The sequence below is a fragment of the Rhinoraja longicauda genome, chromosome 4 (assembly GCF_053455715.1).
Source record: "Rhinoraja longicauda isolate Sanriku21f chromosome 4, sRhiLon1.1, whole genome shotgun sequence".
Classification (NCBI taxonomy): Eukaryota; Metazoa; Chordata; class Chondrichthyes; order Rajiformes; family Arhynchobatidae; genus Rhinoraja; species Rhinoraja longicauda.
This window is the reverse complement of record NC_135956.1, coordinates 79397852-79417933: the sequence shown is the minus strand read 5'-3', so window position 1 is coordinate 79417933 and position 20082 is coordinate 79397852. Positions and strand designations below refer to the sequence as shown.

Sequence of the window (20082 nt, the reverse complement as noted above, 5' to 3'; positions counted from 1 at the left end):
TTAAAAATTGCATTATTTCTTTGCATTTTAGAAGTTTCTAAACCAAGTGGACCCGTTGGGCCCAAACCTCTCCTGCATTGATGCAGCACCCTCCCCTCCCCCCCTCCGCTCCCCACTCCCCCTTCCCCTCCCATCTCCCCCTCCCCCCTCCCGCATCTCTCTCCCCCTCCTCCCCCCTTCCTCCTCCTCCTCCCTGCCTCCTCCTCCCTTCCTCCTCCTCCCCCTCCCCCTCCCCTCTCCCCATCCCCCTCCCCCTCTCCCCCTCCCCCTTCCTCCTCCCCTTCCTCCTCCCCCCCTCCTCCCCCCCTCCTCCCCCCTTCCTCCCTACCTCCCTCCCTCCCTCCCTCCCTCCCTCCCTCCCTTCCTCCCTCCCTCCCTCCCTCCCTCTACTCCCCCTCCCCCCCACTCCATCCCCCTCAACCCCCCTTATACTCCCTCCCTTCCCCCTCCCTCCCTAGGAGATAGATTTCAACTTTAAAATGTGAATAACTTAAAAAATATAACACTGATTTCAATGAAACTTCTTCCATTAGCACCAAAGGGACGTCGGTGAGTAAGGTGGGCCTAAAATTGTTGCGCTATCGTGTACCGTTTTGGCTGTAGTTCAGGAACAAACAAACAAGAGTTTTAGTATATAGATATTGTGTTATTTGCTTGCAACCTCTACCCCTTATTATTTTATCCCATTTTTGAGACTACCTTCACTTGTACAGAGTTGTATCATTGCAGTCAACACGCTCTGAAATTATAGTCTTTTGTGAGAAGAACATGTAACTGTTTGTGGAATTGCTGCGTTGTACAAAGATTTGTTTTGAGGTAATGGCCTAGAATTTACTGCATGCTGTATTCTCAGGTCTGTAGCAGTTGCTCTCTAATTATGATGTGACACACCGTTAATTATCCAGCTTCTAAAGTAAATACAGTTGTCCCTGGGTTCTGCAAGGGTTCAGTTTCTGGGAACTTGCTATTAACCGATTCTTCTGCAATGAGGGTTAATTAAACCCAATGAGGGTTAAACATTTTCTTATTTTTCTTCTCCTGTGTAGTTACAATGGTACAGAATCAGAATGTCCCACATCCATTGGCTAGTTTCAATGGCCTTAAAACATCAATGGATGTTATATTCCACGATTAAATATTTTACAGGTGTCAACAGTCGAGATTGCCTTGTCAGTTTCCAATGCAAATATCTGAAGTGGCATGCTGTTGTGAGGCAGCACCTGTGCTCTTAAAGACAATGTAATTGTTTGATTACTGCGGGAGGGTTACATGAAAGCTTTATTTAAAGGTTTGGTTGTGCATTTCCTTTTTTCTCTCTCCCCCCCCCCTCTCCTCCCATGCCCCACCTGGATGCACCCCATTATCCCCAATTCCCTTTTCTCTCCTTCCACCTATATTCCTTTCTTTGGTTTAATGTTTCATGCCTGTTCTATCCTTGTCTCTTCATCTCACACTATTTATCTTATCATCTCTGGCCTTTGTCCAACCATCTGCCATCATCCCCACCTGCCCCCCACTGTATCCACCTATCACTCGCCAAATTTTGTCCTGCCCCACCTCTCCCCCAGCTTTCCCTCCACTGCTACAATCAGTCAGCAGAAAGGTCCCGACTGACAACAATGCCTATCCCTGGTCTCCAGAGGTGCTGCCTGACCCTGAGTTACTCCAGCACTTTGTACCTTTTTTCCCAGCTTAATGATGTTTACTTTCAATATTTTTCCTTTGAGGGGTATTCATTTGCATGTTTTGAATTGAGCCTGTGAACACTGTCTGTATGAACATATTTGAACCTTGCAGGAAATAACTTTTTTTGAAGAAGTCCTCTTGCTCTTATTTAATAAATTAAGATTAAATGTAACCATGGATTCATGCTCGAAGGTATCACAAAATGCTGGAGTAACTCAGCGGGTCAGGCAGCATCTCAGGAGAGAAGGAATGGGTGACGTTTCGGGTCGAGATCCTTCTTCAGACTGATTCATGCTCATACTGACCTATCATGCTTTATTTAGATAGGTGTGTTTAATGCGACAAGGACTGATATTTGTTTTATGGTAATGATACAATGTGCACTGCATATTTCTGTTTGAAGAACTTAATGGAACATCCAAGCTTAATTGAACTACTGAAAATAGATTTCGTTTTTTACCAGCTGAACTGAAAGTAGCAGTTCATATCTCACCAAAGCATTTCTTAAAAAATAAGTGATAGCAATAAAAAAGTAACTTCATTTCAGGACAATGACATTCAACATTGGCCTTAATAGTAACCACAATTTTAGAGGTGAGCATGGAAACTCACAAATATATAGAACACTTTGCAGCTGGGACATGTTGGTCGGTGTGGGCAAGTTGAGCCGAAGGGCCTGTTTCCACACTGTTTTTCTCTATGACTCCATATGAGTAATGATGGGAATGATTAATAGACAATAGGTGCAGGAGTAGGCCATTCGGCCCTTCGAGCCAGCACCGCCATTCAATGTGATCATGGCTGATCATTCTCAATCAGTACCCCATTCCTGCCTTCTCCCCATATCCTTAAGAGCTCTATCTAGCTCTCACTTGAATGCATTCAGAGAATTGGCCTCCATTGCCTTCTGAGACAGAGAATTCCACAGATTTACAACTCTCTGACTGAAAAAGGTTTTCCTCATCTCCATTCTAAATGGCCTACCCCTTATTCTTAAACTGTGTCCCCTTGTTCTGGACTCCCCCAACATTGGGAACATGTTTCCTGCCTCTAACGTGTCCAACCCCTTAATAATCTTATACGTTTCGATAAGATCCCCTCTCATCCTTCTAAATTCCAGTGTATACAAGCCTAGTCGCTCCAGTCTTTCAACATATTAATGGTTTGCCTATATTGACACTTTTTCAGATTTAAGCAGGCCCTACCTTTGCAATGGTGCTGGTTTGCAAGAAATTCAAGGTTAATTGTAATTGCGTGTGATATTGGGGTTCTCCCTATGTCTGGATACATTTGCCGAAGTTTTCTACCCACCATTTCATTTAACTCTTATTGACAATACAGCGCACCCCCTCCGTGACACACTGGTCAACCTGAGGAGTACCTTCAGCAACAGACTGGTTCCACCAAGATGCAGTACGAACGCCACAGGAGATCCTTCTTCCCTGTGTCTATCAATCTGTACAATTCCTCCCCCTTCTGTCGTGGGGTGACTGATTCCCCCCCCCCTCCCACCTCCCTAATCATTGCACATCCCCAATAACTTTCCACTCGTCAATTTAATTTTATGTTCCATGTATTTTGTGTTTTATGTCTGTTGGTAGATCAATTCCCCTCCTGGGATAAGCAATGTTCTATCGTATTGTATTAAATTAGTCCCATATCTCTGATCCTTCTCCACAACTCTTCAATTTTGTTACACACATATATCCAATTCATATTTGAATGTTGCAATTGAATCTGCCACCATTTTAGTGAAAACATGTATTTTTCAATGATTCTAGTTTAGTTTAGTTTATTTTCACGTGTACTGAGGTACAGTGAAAAGCTTTTGTTGTGTTAGCCATCCACAATTACCAGTTAGCGGATTGAGCCATCCACAATTGACAATCCATAATTGAGCCATCCACAGTGTACAGATACATGATAAAGGTAATAACGTTCAGTGCAAGATAAAAGCCAGTAAAGTCTGATTAAAGATAGTCCGAGCATCTTCAATGTGGTTGATAGTAGTTCAGGACTGCCCGCGAGTTGTTGATAGAGTGGTTCCGTTGCCTGATAACACCTGCGAGTTAAATAACTTTATTTTGATAATTATCAAGCCAAATTTCTGCAACTGTAACCCCAACCTTGCATTTTTTCCTCTTCTTGTTCTTATTTCTGCCATGCTTTCGAAATTAGCCTTACTCATGAGACCTGTCTCCTGATCTGTAGAATACTTCCAGTATTTTCTGCCTTTGTTTTGGATTTCCTGCACCTGCAGTTTTTTGTACGAACTATTCTGTCCCGTCTTCTACCTGGATTGTCCTCGTCTGTTTCCAGTTTTTTTCAGATTGTTGTCATAAAATAAGATCCCACATAGAAGACTGATTCAAAAGTCTAGGGGTGATGGGATCCAGGGCAAGTTGGTAAATTAGATGCAAAATTGGCTTAGCAAAAGGAGTCAGTGGTATAGTCACAAACAGCAGTCTACATATACCACTGACTCCTTTTGCGAAGCCAATTTTGCATCTAATTTACCAACTTGCCCTGTCGTTCCCCACCCCCCCCCCCCCCCCCCCCCCAGGCAGACATCAAGCTTGCTCTGAATGAACTGTCCTCCACTATCAATAGCCTTGAGCCAAAACACCTGGTCGTTGTAGCCGGAGACTTCAATCAAGCAAACTTCAGGAGCGTTACTACCACAATAATACCAGCATGTCATTGCCTCTTGTCCCACATGGGGCCAGAACCAACTGCGACACACCAATAAAAAATGCCTACCGCTGGGCCCCTCAGCCACATTCGAGAAATCTGATCACCTAGCTGTGCTTCTACTCCTTGCCCACAAACAAAAATTGAAACAGGAGGATCCGATACAGAGAGTTGTTGAATGCTGGTTGATGTCAGCAAGACAAAGGAGATAGTGATCGACTTCAGGAAGCGAAGCGCGGCGGCACACATACCCCAGTTTGCATTGACCGCACCGAGGTTGAGATGGTTGAAAACTTCAAATTCCTTGGAGTAAATATCACCAACAACTTCTCCTGGACCACCCATATTGAAGCAACAACCTAGAAAGCACACCAACACCTCTACTTCCTTAGAAGGCTTAAGAAATTTGGTATGACCCCAAAAACTCTCACCAACTTCTAAAGATGCACAGCTTGGTTTGGGAACAGTTCCATCCAAGACCACAAGACATTGCAGCAAATTGTGGACGCTGTCCAGACCATCACACAAACAAACCTCCCTTCCATTGATTTCATTTATATCTCGCGCTGCCTCGATAAGGCCAGCTGCATAATCAAGGATGAGTCGCTCCCTGGTCACTCCCTCGTCTCCCCTCTCCCCTCAGTCAAAAGGTATAAAAGTGTGAAAATGCACATCTCCAGATTCAGGGACAGTTTTTCCCACCATGCTATGCAAATAGCGAGTTGTCCTCAACCACTATCTACCTCATTGGTGTCCCTCGGACTATCTTTGATCAAACCTTACTGGCTTTATCTTGCACTAAACGTTATACCGTTATAATGTATCTGTACACTGTGAATGGCTCGATTGTAATCATGTATGGTCTTTCTGCTGACTGGTTAGCACGCAATAAAAGCTTTCACTGTACTTTGGTACATGTGACAATAAATTAAAATGAACTGAAAAGTGCTGGAATAATTGAGTGGGTCAAGCAGCATCTCTGCAGAACGATGATAGGTGGCGTTTCAGGTCGGAACCCTTCGGACTGATTGTTGTTTTAGTGATTTGGATGACTGGACCAATGTTAGCATTCTTGTTGTTTGTAATATACTTGAATGATTTGGATGTGGATGTGCTGGTGTGCCCAATATGTTTACAACTGCCACAAAGATTGCTGGAGTTATATTGATAGTGTGGATAGCAGTCTTAGGCTACAGAGTGATATCCATGTGTTAATGAAATAGGGCGCAACATGACAGATGGAGTTTAATCCAAATGAAAACGAGGTGCTGCATTTTGGGTGTACTGATGATGCTAGAACATGCACCACAAATGGTCGGGAATAATTGTGGAACAGAGGGACCTTTGTGTTTCAGTCCAAAGATCCTTGAAAATGGCATCATAGGTCGATAATGGAAGTAAGGCATATGGGATACTGGCCATATGGGATACAGACAGAGCATTGCATACTAGGTGGGAGGTTATGTTCCAACTTCATTAAAACATTGGTGAGGCCTCAGCTGGAGTACTTACTGCAAGCACCTATTGTCACTGCACTGCTGGAAAGGTGTGATGGTGCTGAGGTACTGCAGAAGAACTTCACCAGGATGTGGACTGGTGAGCATTTTACTTCTGAGTAGAGACTGGCAAGGTGGGGTTTGTTTTCTCTGGAGGAGAAGGGGTTAAGAGCAGACATGATTGAGGTGTATAAATTTGTGCACAGATAAGGTAAAACCGCAGGATTTTTTTCCCCCCCGTATCAGATATAGGTAGAACTAGAGGACTTAGACTTGGGATAAAGAATATGAAAATTAGAGGGGATCTGAGGAGGATGTTTTTCACCCAGAGAGTGAATACATGAGATGTAGTAGAAGCAGAGTCGCGGACAACATTTAAGAAGTGGTTCAATAGTACTTTACTGTCACTTCGAGGTAAGATTTCCAGAATTGAAGTGAAATTCATTTTTTTGCATACAGTTCAGTAAAAATGTTGCTATAGATGAGCACAGTCATACTGAAGTACAAGAGTGTAGGAATAGTGGATTACACTGAGGGAGTACAGAGAGTCACCACATTTTCAGTGCCATCTTGTATCCATCAGGTGCAAAGTCGTTAAAAATAAAGGGCTGTTGCCCTGGTGGCAGCACTGGGTTTTAAATTTTAGAGATACAGTGTGGAAACAGGCCCTTTGGCCCACCGAGTCCACGCTGACCTGTGATCACACCGCACACTAGCACTATCCTGCACTCCAGGGACAATTTACAATTTTACCGAGGCCAAATAACATACAAATAGCGTACATCTTTGGAGTGTGGGAAGAAACCAGAGCACCCAGAGAAAACCCACGCAATCATAGGGAGAATGTACAAACTACGTTCAGACAGCACCCATAGTCAGGATCGAACGTGGGCCTCTGGTGCTGAAAGGCAGCAGTTCTTTGGCTACGCCACTGTGCTGTGGTTGTAGTTGCAGTGATTAGCTTGGCCAGACGGTGGCGGTGTTGTCCTCCACCACTGCTCTGCCACTCTGTCTGCTGCAGGCCACGGTCGATCCACCTGCTGTTGGAAATGCATCCGATCCTCTCACACCCCAGGCTTCTGCAGGGCATCCAGCGGCCCACTCCACCAACAGCTCGATCCAGCCACATTGACCGCGAATGAGCTATCCCTCGCCTCACGTGGCCACCACTCGGCTTCTGTGCCCTGCGGGGCCTCCCACGGCCTACCTCAGCAAACCCAGAGTGCCACCCAGGGCGTGTGAGGTGAGCCCAAGTCCGCTCTTTACCTGTGCCTGCCGCTGCCACCTCTATAAATTGTAAGTGTCTAGATGTGCACTTACATTGTCTAGGCGTAGCTGGCCATGGGCTAAATGCTAGGAGATGGGGTTAATGTGGATGTGTGCTCACAGGTTAGCGTGGATGTAGTGAACCAAATGGACTGTTTCCATGTGCAGGAAAGCACTCCCGTCCTCTCTGAACCCCCATCATCCCCCAAAGGTACCTCGCCTAAATCTCCGTCCACTTCCCTGCCCCTACTGACCCTAGCCCTCACCATCATCATGTTTTCACCATACCTCCCAGCCTCCCCCTTTCCATTACAGAATGGTCTGTCCTCCACAGGAGCCTCACCATTGTTACCCTCCACTCCCACCTCAACGGTTCTGGGCCTGCCATGACGCTGAGCTTTTCTTCCGTCTCCTCCGCCTCTGTGCCTTTTTCTGTGGGAAGGTGTCCTCACCAGCCAGTGATGACCCTGTCTCCCTTCTCTCGTCTCCAGTGGTGGTCCTCCTCTTGGACTCCCCCGGACAGCCTTCTATCCTCTTTAGACCTTTCAAAAGAAAAAAAATTAAGTCTGAAGAAGGGTTCTGACCCGAAACGTCACCCATTCGTTTTCTCCAGAGATGCTGCCTGACCCACTGAGTTGCCCCAGCACTTTGTGTCCATGGACGACGAGTGAAGCTGTGGTTTACTGGTTGCAGCCTTTGATCACATTGGCAGTTACCAGCATATTGACATTTGTGAAAGGCAAATGTCAAATGCCTTGGAGATCAGCACCAAACGCATGATCAGGAATTTCCAGCTCATTATGATTTGGAACAGGAGATCATGAAGCCATGTTACATTTAATAATGATAATTAACTAGCATTGATTAACAATGTCTCAGACAAGCCCAGGTCATCAAGTAATTGATAGTCAGAATATGATGCGATTTGATAGTTGTGCGGAATAGTGAAAAGTGAGTGTTTTTTCAATTTAGACAATAATTAAGAGTGTTTCATTGCCATCTATACTGACACTGGAACAATAAAATTCTCATTTCTAGCAGCATAAGGGGACTGCAAATATAAAACACACAGATAATATGTAACACACAAAAGGTCAATAAATGAGTAGAAAAATAAAACTCCAAAGCCCCCAATGCAACCAAAGACAGTTATTCACAAAGTGCTGGAGTAACTCAGCAGGTCGGGCAGCATCTCGGGAGAGAAGGAATGGGTGACGTTTCGGGTCGAGACCCTTCTTCGGACTGTCTGAACAAGGGTCTTGACCCGAAACGTCACCCATTCCTTCTCTCCCAAGATGCTGCCCGACCTGCTGAGTTACTCCAGCACTTAGTGAATAAATACCTTCGATTTTTACCAGCATCTGCAGTTATTTTCTTATACAACCAAAGACAGTGCATAGTTCATATTTAAAATTAGGGTTGTATCTTGTTTTAAGAGCCTGATGGTTCTTGGGAAGAAGCTGTTCTTTAATTGTGTGGTCACTTTTTTCAGACTCGTACCTTCTCCCTGATGATATTAATGAAATGAGAGTGTGGCGAGGGTGAAGTGGGTCTTTGTTACTGGCAGCATCTTTGGGACGGCGTTTCCTGTAGATCCCCTTGATTTTGGGTTGCTCAATACCTTTGTGGCAGTGTCTGCCACTCTCGGTAATTTTCTTTGTTCCTTGGCGTTATTTAAATATCAGGCAAATTATGAAGAGATAAAACAAATGACAGCAATGAGATGGAATAAAATGAGAATAGGCAGTGTTTCAGGCTATGGGGCTATGGGGAATATGGGCATACCCCCATAATGGGGAGAAGGCAGGAACGGGGTACTGATTGAGAATGATCAGCCATGATCACATTGCATGGCAGTGCTGGCTCGAAGGGCCGAATGGCCTCCTCCTGCACCTATTGTCTATTGTCTATTGTCAGATATATTGAAAGAATATTTGGTATAAAACAAAAGGAATACGGTGGACAGAAAAGCCAGTTCCTCCGGCAAATCCAGATTAAGAAGGGGTAATGTTAAATTTTCCATCTCAACCTACTTAAAATAACTACTTAAAGTCAATGGTGGTGCAGGGGTAATCATGCAGCACCAGAGACCTGGGTTCGATCCTGACTACGGGTGCTGTCTGTATGGAGTTTGTACGTTCTCCCCGTGACCTAGGTAGGTTTTCTCTGGGAGCTCTAGTTTCCTCCCACACTCCAAAGACATACAGGTTTGTAGAATAATTGGCTTGGTAACATTGTAAACCGTCCCCAGTGTGTTTAGGATAGTGTTAATGTGCAGGGCTCGTTGGTCGGCGGGGACTCGGTGGGCCGAATGGCCTGTTTCCGCGCTGTATCTCTAGACTAAAACTAAACAATGCATTTGTTGCAAATGTGTACAGCTAGAGCTGGTAATTATTGCACATTTCTATTTTTACATTGTTATGTCTTTGTATGTGCCTTTGTGCTATGAAAGGTAATGCTTCGGTGGTTATGGGAGATTTAAAAATGCAGGTAGACTGTGAAAATCAGGTTGGTACTGGACCCCAAGAAAGGGAGTTTGTAGAGTGCCTCCGAGATGGATTCTCAGAGCAGCTTGTACTGGAGCCTACCAGGGAGAAGGCAATTCTGGATTTAGTGTTGTGTAATGAACCTGATCTGATAAGGGAACTCAAGGTAAAGGAGCCATTAAGAGGTAGTGACGATAATACGATAGGTTTTAATCTACAATTTGAGAGGGAGAAGGGAAAATCAGAAGTGTCAGTATTACAGTTGAGCAAAGGGGACTATGGAGGCACCTCCAGTTTAAATTCCATTTGGAATATTTTGGAGGACCAAGGACCAAGGACCAAGTGGGGAGCTGGCCAAATTTGACTGGAAAGAAGTATAACATAGCAAAGATGAGCAGGAAGCCAGAGGATTGGGAAACTTTTAAAGAGCAACAGAAGATAACTAAAAAGGCAACACAGGGAGAAAAGATGATGTACGAAGGTAAGCTAGCCCAAAATATAAAGGAGGATAGCTAAAGCTTCTTTAGGTATGTGGAGAGGAAAAAATTAGTTAAGACAAATGTGGGCCCCTTGAAGACATGAACAGGTGAATTTATTATGGGGAGCAGGGAAATGGCAGACGAGTTGAACAGGTACTTTGGATCTGTCTTCACTAAGGAAGACACAAACAATCTCCCAGATGTATTAGGGGACAGAGGATCTAGGGTGCGGAGGAACTGAAGGAAATTCACGTTAGGCAGGAAATTATGTTGGGTAGACTGAAGGGACTGAAGGCTGATAAATTCCCAGGGCCTGATGGTCTGCATCACAGGGTACTTAAGGAGGTGGGTCTATAAATTGTGGACACACTGGTGATCATTTTCCAATGTTCTGTAGATTCAAGGTCAGTTTCTGTGGATTGGAAGGTAGCTAATGTTATCCCACTTTTTAAGAAAGGAGGGAGAGAGAAAACAGGAAATTATAGACCAGTTAGCCTGGCATCGGTGGTGGGGAAGATGCTGGAGTCAATTATAAAAGATGAAATAGCGTCACATTTGGATAGCAGTAACAGGATTGTTCCGAGTCAGCATGGATTTACGAAGGGGAAATCATGCTTGACTAATCTTCTGGAATTTTTTGAGGATGTAACTAGGAAAATGGATAAGGGAGAGCCAGTGGATGTAGTGTATCTGGACTTTCAGAAAGCCTTTGATAAGGTCCCACATAGGAGATTAGTGGACAAAATTAGAACACATGGTATTGGGGGTAACGGTATTGACATGGATAAAAAATAGGTTGGCAGACAGGAAACAAAGAGTAGGGATGAATGGGTCCCTTTCAGAATAGCAGGCAGTGACTAGTGGGGTATCGCAAGGCTCGGTGCTGGGATCGCAGCTATTTACAATGTACATTAATGTTTTAGATGAAGGGATTAAAAGTAACATTAGCAAATTTGCAGATGACAGAAGGCTGGATGGCAGTGTGAACTGTGAGGAGGATGCTATGAGGATGAAGGATGACTTGGACAGGTTGGGTGAGTGGGCAGATGCATGGCAGATGCAGTTTAATGTGAGTAAATTTGAGGTTATCCACTTTGGTGGCAAGAACGGGAAGGCAGATTATTATCTGAATGGTGTCAAGTTAGGAAAAGGGGAAGTACAACGAGATCTGGGTGTCCTTGTACATCAGTCACTGAAAGTAAGCATGCAGGTAAAACAGGCAGTGAAGAAAGCTCATATCAAGAGGAGTTGAGTATAGGAGCAAAGAGGTCCTTCTGCAGTTGTACAGGACCCTGGAGTGCTGTGTGCAATTTTGGTCTCCAAATTTAAGGAAGGACATTCTTGCTATCGAGGGAGTGCAGCGTAGGTTCACGAGGTTAATTCCTGGCATGGCGGGACTGTCATCAAGAATAGAGTGACTGGGCTTGTACACACTGGAATTTAGAAGGACGAGAGGGGATCTTATTGAAACATATGAGATTATTAAGGGATTATTAAGGGATTGGACATGCTAGAAGCAGGAGACATGTTCCCGATGTTGGGCGGAGTCCAGAACCAGGGGCCACAGTTTAAGAATAAGGGGTAGGCCATTAAGAACGGAGATGAGGAAAAACATTTTCACCCAGAGACTTGTGAATCTGGGGAATAATCTGCCTCAGTAGGTAGTGGAGGCCAATTCTCTGGATGCTTTTAAGAGAGAGTTAGATAGAGCTCAAATTGGACTGGACCGAAAACACCAATGCGCTATACAAAAAGGGCCAGAGCAGACTTTATCTGCTGAGGAAACTCAGGTCCTTTGGAGTGCAGGGGGCACTCCTAAGGACCTTCTACAACACGGTGTACAACAGGGGGCACTCCTAAGGACCTTCTACAACATGGAGTGGTCTGCTGGAGCAGCAGCATCTCAGCGGCGGAGGGGAAGAGACTTGACAAGCTGGTCAGGAAGGCCAGCTCTGTCCTGAGTTTCCCCCTCGACTCAGTGCAGGCGGTGGGAGAGAGGAGGATGATGGCAAAGTTAACATCGCTGCTGGACAACGACTCCCACCCCATGCAGGACACTGTCACTGCACTGAGTAGGTCCTTCAGTGATAGACTCTTTCGCCCCAAGTGCGTGAAGGAGAGATATAGGAGGTCCTTCCTTCCCGCTGCTGTGAGACTGCACAACCAGCACTGCTCCCAGCAGACGAGTCAACAGTAACAGTTAAGGAATACACAGTAAACTGATTACAATTTATCCTTGTCTTTACTTTTATTTATAATGAATGATCTCTTGCTACCCACTTTGCTGCTGTAACACTGTAAATTTCCCCGGTGCGGGACAAATAAAGGAATATATTATTATTATTAAAGATAGCGGAGTCAAGGGAAATGGGGAGAAGGCAAGAACAGGGTACTGATTGTGGATGATCAGCCATTATCTCAGTGAATGGCGGTGCTGGCTCGAAGGGCCAAATGGCCTACTCCTGCACCTATTGTCTATTGCCTATTGAAAGTCATAATTCATTTTAGTGCTTTTTCTATTTTAGATCCTTTATGACTCACGAACATTTCTTTCTTACAGTGAAAGAGAATGGCGCAAGTTAAAGTTCAGACTGCAGTAAACCTATCTGGATCTACACTGGGTGTCACGATGCAGTCATCATCTGTAGCTAGTACTGTTCCTCTGGTTCTGCAGTCTTCTCTGAATGGGTCAGTCCCAGTCGCAAGTTCCAGCTGTACCAGCCCAGCCGCTGGGTTTGTGGATTCTACTGCTTCAATTAGTAACTCACCAGGTGAGTCTTCTTATTAAATGTGAAGCTCTCAACTGACCATTTGATACCATGCGATCAATGAAAGCAATGAAATGTGTTTTGTGATTTTGATAATGCATTTATCAACGATTAGAGACTATAGTGTCTCTCACAGGTAAGAGTAAATGTTTTATTGCATTTACTCTTACCTGTGAGAGACACTATAATTTCTAAAATGAATTCAATAATTTGCATCAGTTTGCATTTTACCTATGATTTGGCGGATGTAATTTGTGCATTCAAGTAAACAATTTTAGCGGTTTAATGCATACAAGGAAATCAGCATTTCAAATCATTTATATAACTTTCAATTAAATTGCCCTTTAATTTTCTTCTCTTAGTTGGCACGAGCTTTGATTTTGGAATTTAGTTTGTCGTGTCATGGTATATATATTCCTAATGTTCTGGAGAGCTGTAGAGACACCCAAGTTTTATAACATGCACAGTTCCATGGACTATGTCTATCTCTGTAGGGTACTGAGGCCTTGATTAATTATTGTAAGGTTACAGTTGTTAAATTAAGTTCTATATTGCTTGAAAGAATAGTTCCAACCCAAGGATTTTTTTATTACAGTACCATGCTATGAAAAATTCCTCATTATTCACATCATTAATTAGATTCTGTTCACATATACAAGCTCTCCTAAAAGTATCATCATTCAATTTATGCACAGTAAATAATTGTTATATGTATTTCCTAATTCGAAAGCTAGCTTTCTTACTGGTATCCAGTTGAATGATTTTGGAGAATTAATGTAAGGTGAAAGAAACTCTGTAGCTCTTAGTCATCTGGAAACAATTGTCTGAAATCTTTAGGTTTTTAGTTTTAGAGATACAGCGCAGAAACAGGCCCTTTAGCCCACCGAGTCCGCACCGACCAGCGGTACACTAACGCTATCCTACAAACTAGGGACAATTTATAGTTTTTGCCGAAGTCCATCAACCTACAAACCTGCACGTCTTTGGAAAGTTGGAGGAAACCGGAGCACCCGGGACACCAAGGGGAAAATGTACAAACTCCGTACAGACAGCACCCAAGGTCAAGATCGAACTCAGGCCTCTGGCTGTAAGGCAGCAACTGTACCGCTGTGCCGCCCACAATCTCTTGTAATATTTGTTGAAGATGATTCAAAAACCTGCATCGTGTGAAGATAATTTTCTAATTCAAGACAGACCAGTTTTATTCAAAGTATTTGGAAAATAATTTTTAAATGGTAGATCTAATCATCTCTATAATAAGTACCAGAAGATTGGATGGTGGCTACTGTTGTGCCTTTATTGATGCAAGGACTAGCCAGAGAACTCCAGGTCAGTGAGCCTGACATCGGTGATGGGAAAGGTACTGGAGGGGACTCTGAGAAACAGGATCTACCTGCATTTGGAAAGGCAGGGACTGATTAGGGATTGTCAGCATGGCTTTGTCAGTGGGAAGATTGACACAAAAAGCTGGAGTAACCCAGCGGGTCAGACAGCTATTGTACCTCACAAATTTGACTTTTGTTTGAAGAGGTGATGAAGAGGATTGATGAGGGCAGGGCAATGGACATTCTCTGCATGGATTTTAGCAAGGTAGGCTAGGCTGGAAAGATAGCTCAAATGGGATCCAGGGTGAGCTGGCTATTTGGATACCAATCAGCTTGGTGGGAGGAGTTAGAGGGTTGTAATGGTGGGTTATTATTTGGATTGGAGGCCCATGACCATTGGTGTGCAGTGATCAGTGCTGGGTCCACTGCTGTCATCTGTATTAATGCTCTGGATGACATGCGCTAGATAGGGCTCTTAAGGATAGCGGAGTCAGGTGGTTTGGGGAGAAGGCAGGAACGGGGTACTGATTGAGAATGATCAGCCATGATCACATTGAATGGCGGTGCTGGCTCAAAGGGCCGAATGGCCTACTCCTGCACCTATTGTCTATTGTCAGTAAGTTTGCAATTGACACCAAAATTGGTGGTGTAGTGGACAGTGAAGAAGGCTATGTAAGATCACAACATGAACCGGGGAAATGAGCAAAGAAACAGCAGATGGAATTTAACTCTGATGATGGTGTGGTGCTGCCTTTTTGTAAATTAAACTAGGGCAGAACTTGCACTGGAGAGTTCTGTAGAACAGAGAGACTTCGGGATACGGGTTGGTACTCCCTGAAAGTGGTGAAAAAAGACATTGGGCATGCTTATTTTCATTTGAGAGAGCATTTAGTACAGAAGCTGGGACATTATGTTGCAACTGTACTAGTCGTTGGCGAGACCACAATCTAGTACTGTGCACAGTTCTATAGGATGATGTAATTAAACTGGAATGAGTGTAAAAAAGATTCACAAGGATGTTACCTGTACTGGAGGACTTGAACACCTGAAGAAGATAGATAGCCTGGGACCTTTTACCTTGGAGGAGGCTGAGCGGTGACCTTGGAGAGGTATATAAAATCATGAGAGGTAGGTAAGGGGGATGGTTGCAGTTCTTTAGAGAGCATAGATTTAGGATGAGAGAGGGAAAGATTTAAAAGGGACCTGAGGAAGCTGCGGAAGCAGGTACAATTACAATGTTTAAAAGACATTTGTACAGGTATGTGGATAGAAAAGGTTTTGGAGGGATATGGGGCAATTGCAGGTACATGGGACTAGTTCTGATAGATATCGTGGTCGGCATGGATGGGCTGAAGGGTTTGTTTCTGTGCTGTATGACTATAATTCTGGTATAAAACTTACAGTAGAATTATTTCTCTACCTTCGCCGGGATATTGTCTACCATGAATACCTATTCCTCTTGGCCTTCAGAATATGATGAGCCATTCTTTTGATTCTTTGTGGCCAAATGGCTTTTGACTCCCTCCAATTGAGTCCTGCCAAGACTGGTTCGGGGATACCAGTCCTGTCATTAAGATATGAAAGTGGTGTTTAAGAGGTTTTTAGATAAACACATGAAAATGTAGTGACTATAGAGATATGGATCATGTACAGGCAGATGAGATCAGTTTAACTTAATACCATGCTCACCATAAACATTGTGTGCTGAAGGATCCTGTGATGTGCTGTTCAATGTTCTTTGGTATATTTCCCTCAGGAAATATGAATAGAGACATGGGTGGCAACATCCCAATGTCCCTGCTGCCCTTGTCCTTTTCAGTTGGTAGCGACTTTGGGTTTAATAGTTTCTTTTAAAAAAAAGGCTGAAGTTATCAACCACTTTATGGGTTGACCCTTCCTAAAATACTGGGTATCAAATGTCGGGGAAAGCTGACAGCACAGTGCCACCTACTGGTATCATGGAAGTAGGAAACGTTACATTTTTGTAGAGAAAACCTTTTGCATCTTGCAATTTTAAATAAAGTATTTCATATTTGAGGCATTTGAATGACTGTCAACATATAAGATCAGGAAAAACTGGCATTTTCACACAGTAATGGTTGAGTGATTATATCATCTGATGGAGGAATTATTCAGTCTTTCTGACAAAATGTGAAGCTGGACTTTCATGGGTCGTTTCTGTAGTGAAAATGGACAATGACATGATTAAATGATACTTTGTCATGCTAAATGTCAATTTGAGCCAAAGGTCACCTGAGAATGTTTTGTTAATTCATGCAAGTGTAAATTACTTTAACATTTGCTTTTCTCAACTTGGAAAGTCTGTCTTTGTGATTTGATGCACCCTCTTGGAGGGATTAAAAGAGAAACATCTTTTTTTTGAAAAATAGAAAAGTAGAGTTTTTCTTTTTAAATGGTGGCAGACTGAAAGGTGTTGCTGATTAGAGGATCTGGTATCCTTATACACTCAGAGAGTTGTGAATCTGTGGAATTCTCTGCCTCAGAAGGCAGTGGAGGCCAATTCTCTGAATGCATTCAAGAGAGAGCTAGATAGAGCTCTTAAGGATAGCGGAGTCAGGGGGTATGGGGAGAAGGCAGGAACGGGGCACTGATTGAGAAAGATCAGCCATGATCACATTGAATGGCGGTGCTGGCTCGAAGGGCTGAATGGCCTCCTCCTGCACCTATTGTCTATTGTCACTCATCACGAGGTTAATGCGCAGGTTTATTAAGCAGTTGGGAAGGTAAACGATATATTGGCTTTTATCCTAAAGGAATTTGAGTACATAAGTGGAGACATCTTTCTTCAATTAATGCCTGCTGAGACTACTTCTGGAACATTATGTGCAGGTCTGGCTTCCCTTTCAGAGAAAGGATATAACTGGAATGGAGGGAATGGTGCAAAGGATCACCAGACTGGTTCCTGGCATAGTGAATTTGTTGCAATGAAGAGAGATTGAGCAGTTGGTCCTATACTCAATCTTGGGTTGAGATGGCATGGGAGATAACCCAATTGAAAGGTACAAAATCTCTTTAGAGATTTGACAGGACAGATGTAGTGTTGATGTTTCTCCTCTTTGGGTATTTGTGATCTGGGTTAAAGTCTCAAAACATGCCTCAGTCATTCAGTGCTGACTTGTCACGAGATTTCTTCATCAAGTGGGCATTATTTCACTTTTGAATTATTCTCCCAGGAAAGCACGCATGCTCAGTAGCTGAGTATTTACAAGAGAGAAATCAATTTATTTTGGATATTTGGGGTAATCAAGGAATTTGGGATGGGTGTAAGAAAGTGGTGCTGAGGAAATGATTCAGTTGTCCATTTTATTGAATGGTTCACAGACACTGGTGCTGAATAACCTACTTCTGGTTCCTGTTGGACAGCTGGCAATGTTGTGAAGGGCACCTGTGGGTATAACTACTCAGGAGCAATATAATATTCCTGGAATACATTCAAGGACCATTTACACCTTGATTATTGCGTCAATGACCAATTTCACTTTGGTCATTTCCTCTTCTCTCTTCTGTCGAGCAGAAGATACAAAAGCTTGAAAGCATGAACTACCAAATTCATGAACAACTTCTTCTCCATTGTTATTAGAATACTGAGCGGACTTCTCATAATCTGAGGATGTCTTCCCGATCTCCCAACCTACCCCATTTCGGCTCTTGCACATTTTAACATCACTTTCTCTGACGCTATAACATTGCACCACTTTATTCTGGTATTTTTCTGGTTGCTGTCGCTTTGTTTCCGTTGTACTCGTGTATGACCTGACTTCACATGTATAGAATCAGGGTCATACAGCCCATCATGTTCATGCCGACCAAGATGCTACTAATCTGTTTTTGGCCTATAATCCCACTATTCTTTTCTATCCATGTACCTGCCCAAATGTTTTTTAAATGTTGTTATCGTACATGTCTTAACAACGTCCTCTGGCAGGTCATTCCATATATCCATATATGTGAAAATGTTGCCTTTCAGATTCTGAGTAAATGTATGGTACGATTTGACTGGTTAGCATGCAAACAAAGCTTTTCACTGTATCTTGGTACACGTAACGATAATATGCCAATATCCTAGTAGGTACCATTACAGGAACAATGCATCAGTTCACAGGGTTTACCAGGAAACCTATGCATTCCTTTCATTATTGAAATAGCAGAGCATTTAAATTCTTAACTGTCAGATGCTTCCTCTGATACAGTAGATGAACTGCTTTGTTCAACTCGTATATGGCCTGTAACATGAAATAGTGCAGACAAATTAAAAAAATTCTCAGCAGCTCATTGTCCTGATGTGTCATGACCCTTGTGCTTTGGTTGTTGGCTCAGGTATAGATGTTTTTTATCTCACAAGTTTATTTTTGATTTAGAATTTAGAAGAAATTTTATAGTTCTTGTGATCATGTAGGTGGCCAAACAGTTATGATTTCTGTTGGTACATTAGCTGTGGCAGAAGAGCAAAGGAACAACAACCAACCTTGTGAAGAATGCTTCTTGGACAGAAGGTGCTATTGATTGCAGTGTGATTTGGGACTGGAGGAGTCTGCCTTGGAAGACCACATATGCTGCAGATATCTATCTCACTGCTAATAATGGATTTCATGCACATTCATCAGAGTATCAATTTGCCTTGTGGCAAACGTTGCCACTGAATTCAAACGTGCACTATTCGGAACAAGTGCAAACAACATTGTTACAGTTGCATTGGCATCTGGTGACTATTGCAATGTGCCTTGTGAAGAAACAATGCTTTCTGGCTAGACTGTACTCCTGTCATGGTTCAGAACCTACTGCAAATAATTATTTATAGCTTCTGCCAGGCTTATCGTTCCATGTTTCAGTTTTGGAAAGAATTTGGGGGACTTGCATTGTGTGTGTCTGTGTGTGTGTGTGTGTGTGTGTGTGTGTGGGGGGGGGTTCGGCGAAGAACATAATATTCTGAGTTGTCACACATACAAAATGTCATGATGGTTGGTTGGTTAAGTAGGCATGAACAGACCTTTGTTTTAAATCACACTTGGACCAGAAGAAGTAGTAAAGTGACTTTTGACCGTAGGAATTGGACATTTATTCGAATTTGGGCGTAGCAATCTGCATGTGGTCATATTGAGAGAATTTATAGATCTCTGTGCTAGGTGACGGTACAACACTATCTCATTTGAAAGCTAAAAATGCAGTCATCCATTACAAGAGAAAAGGTATTGTTAATGGTTACAATTTATTTATTTTTTCCTGACAACATGCTGGTTTCATTTCCATTTTCAAATTCTGCTCATGGATCCAGCTTTTAAAATGAATTAAAAGTATTTAGCAAATATTTTTCATACGATTTTAGACTTGAGGTATGAGAAATACTCCCAAAGAAATTAATTACCTATCCTGGTTGACATTAAGTGCCAAGTACATGGCATAGAACTGGAAACAAGTTTTTTGCAAGTGGCTACAAAAAAAATAAACCCACTGGTTGAAACTTTCAAAACTCTCAAATTCCCAGAGGGTACCAGTGGATTGGAAAACCATGAATATGACTCAATTATACAGGAAGGGAGGAAAAGAAAAATGGTTAGTTGATGGCAAGATGTTCGAGTCAATAATCAAAGAAAAAATAACGAATAATTTTGACCTGATCAAACCAAGGTGGTTTAATGAAAGGCAAATCATGATTTCCTCGTTTTTTGAGGATTGACAAGCAGAGCAGAAAGATGGGTGCCAGTCGATTAGTTTAGAGACAGTGTGGAAACGGGCCATTCGGCCCACCGAGTCCATGCCAACCAGCGATCACTAGAACTAGTTCTATCCTGCACCCTAGGACCAATTTACAGAAGCCAATTAACCTGCAAACCTGCATGTCTTTGGAATGTGGGAGAAAACCGAAG

The 20082-nt window shown here is 43.1% G+C and overlaps 1 protein-coding gene across 7 annotated transcripts in view; it reads left to right on the top strand.

Annotated features, from left to right (window-relative positions):
• Positions 1–20082, top strand: part of stau2 (staufen double-stranded RNA binding protein 2) — a 268314-nt gene that overhangs the window by 24368 nt on the left and 223864 nt on the right. For all 7 annotated transcript variants that reach the window (XM_078398161.1, XM_078398164.1, XM_078398158.1 and 4 more), the window contains exon 2: positions 12665–12875. In XM_078398161.1, coding sequence (XP_078254287.1) covers positions 12674–12875 — 202 coding nt within the window. In that variant the 5' untranslated portion in view covers positions 12665–12673. The remainder of the gene's footprint in view (positions 1–12664; positions 12876–20082) is intronic.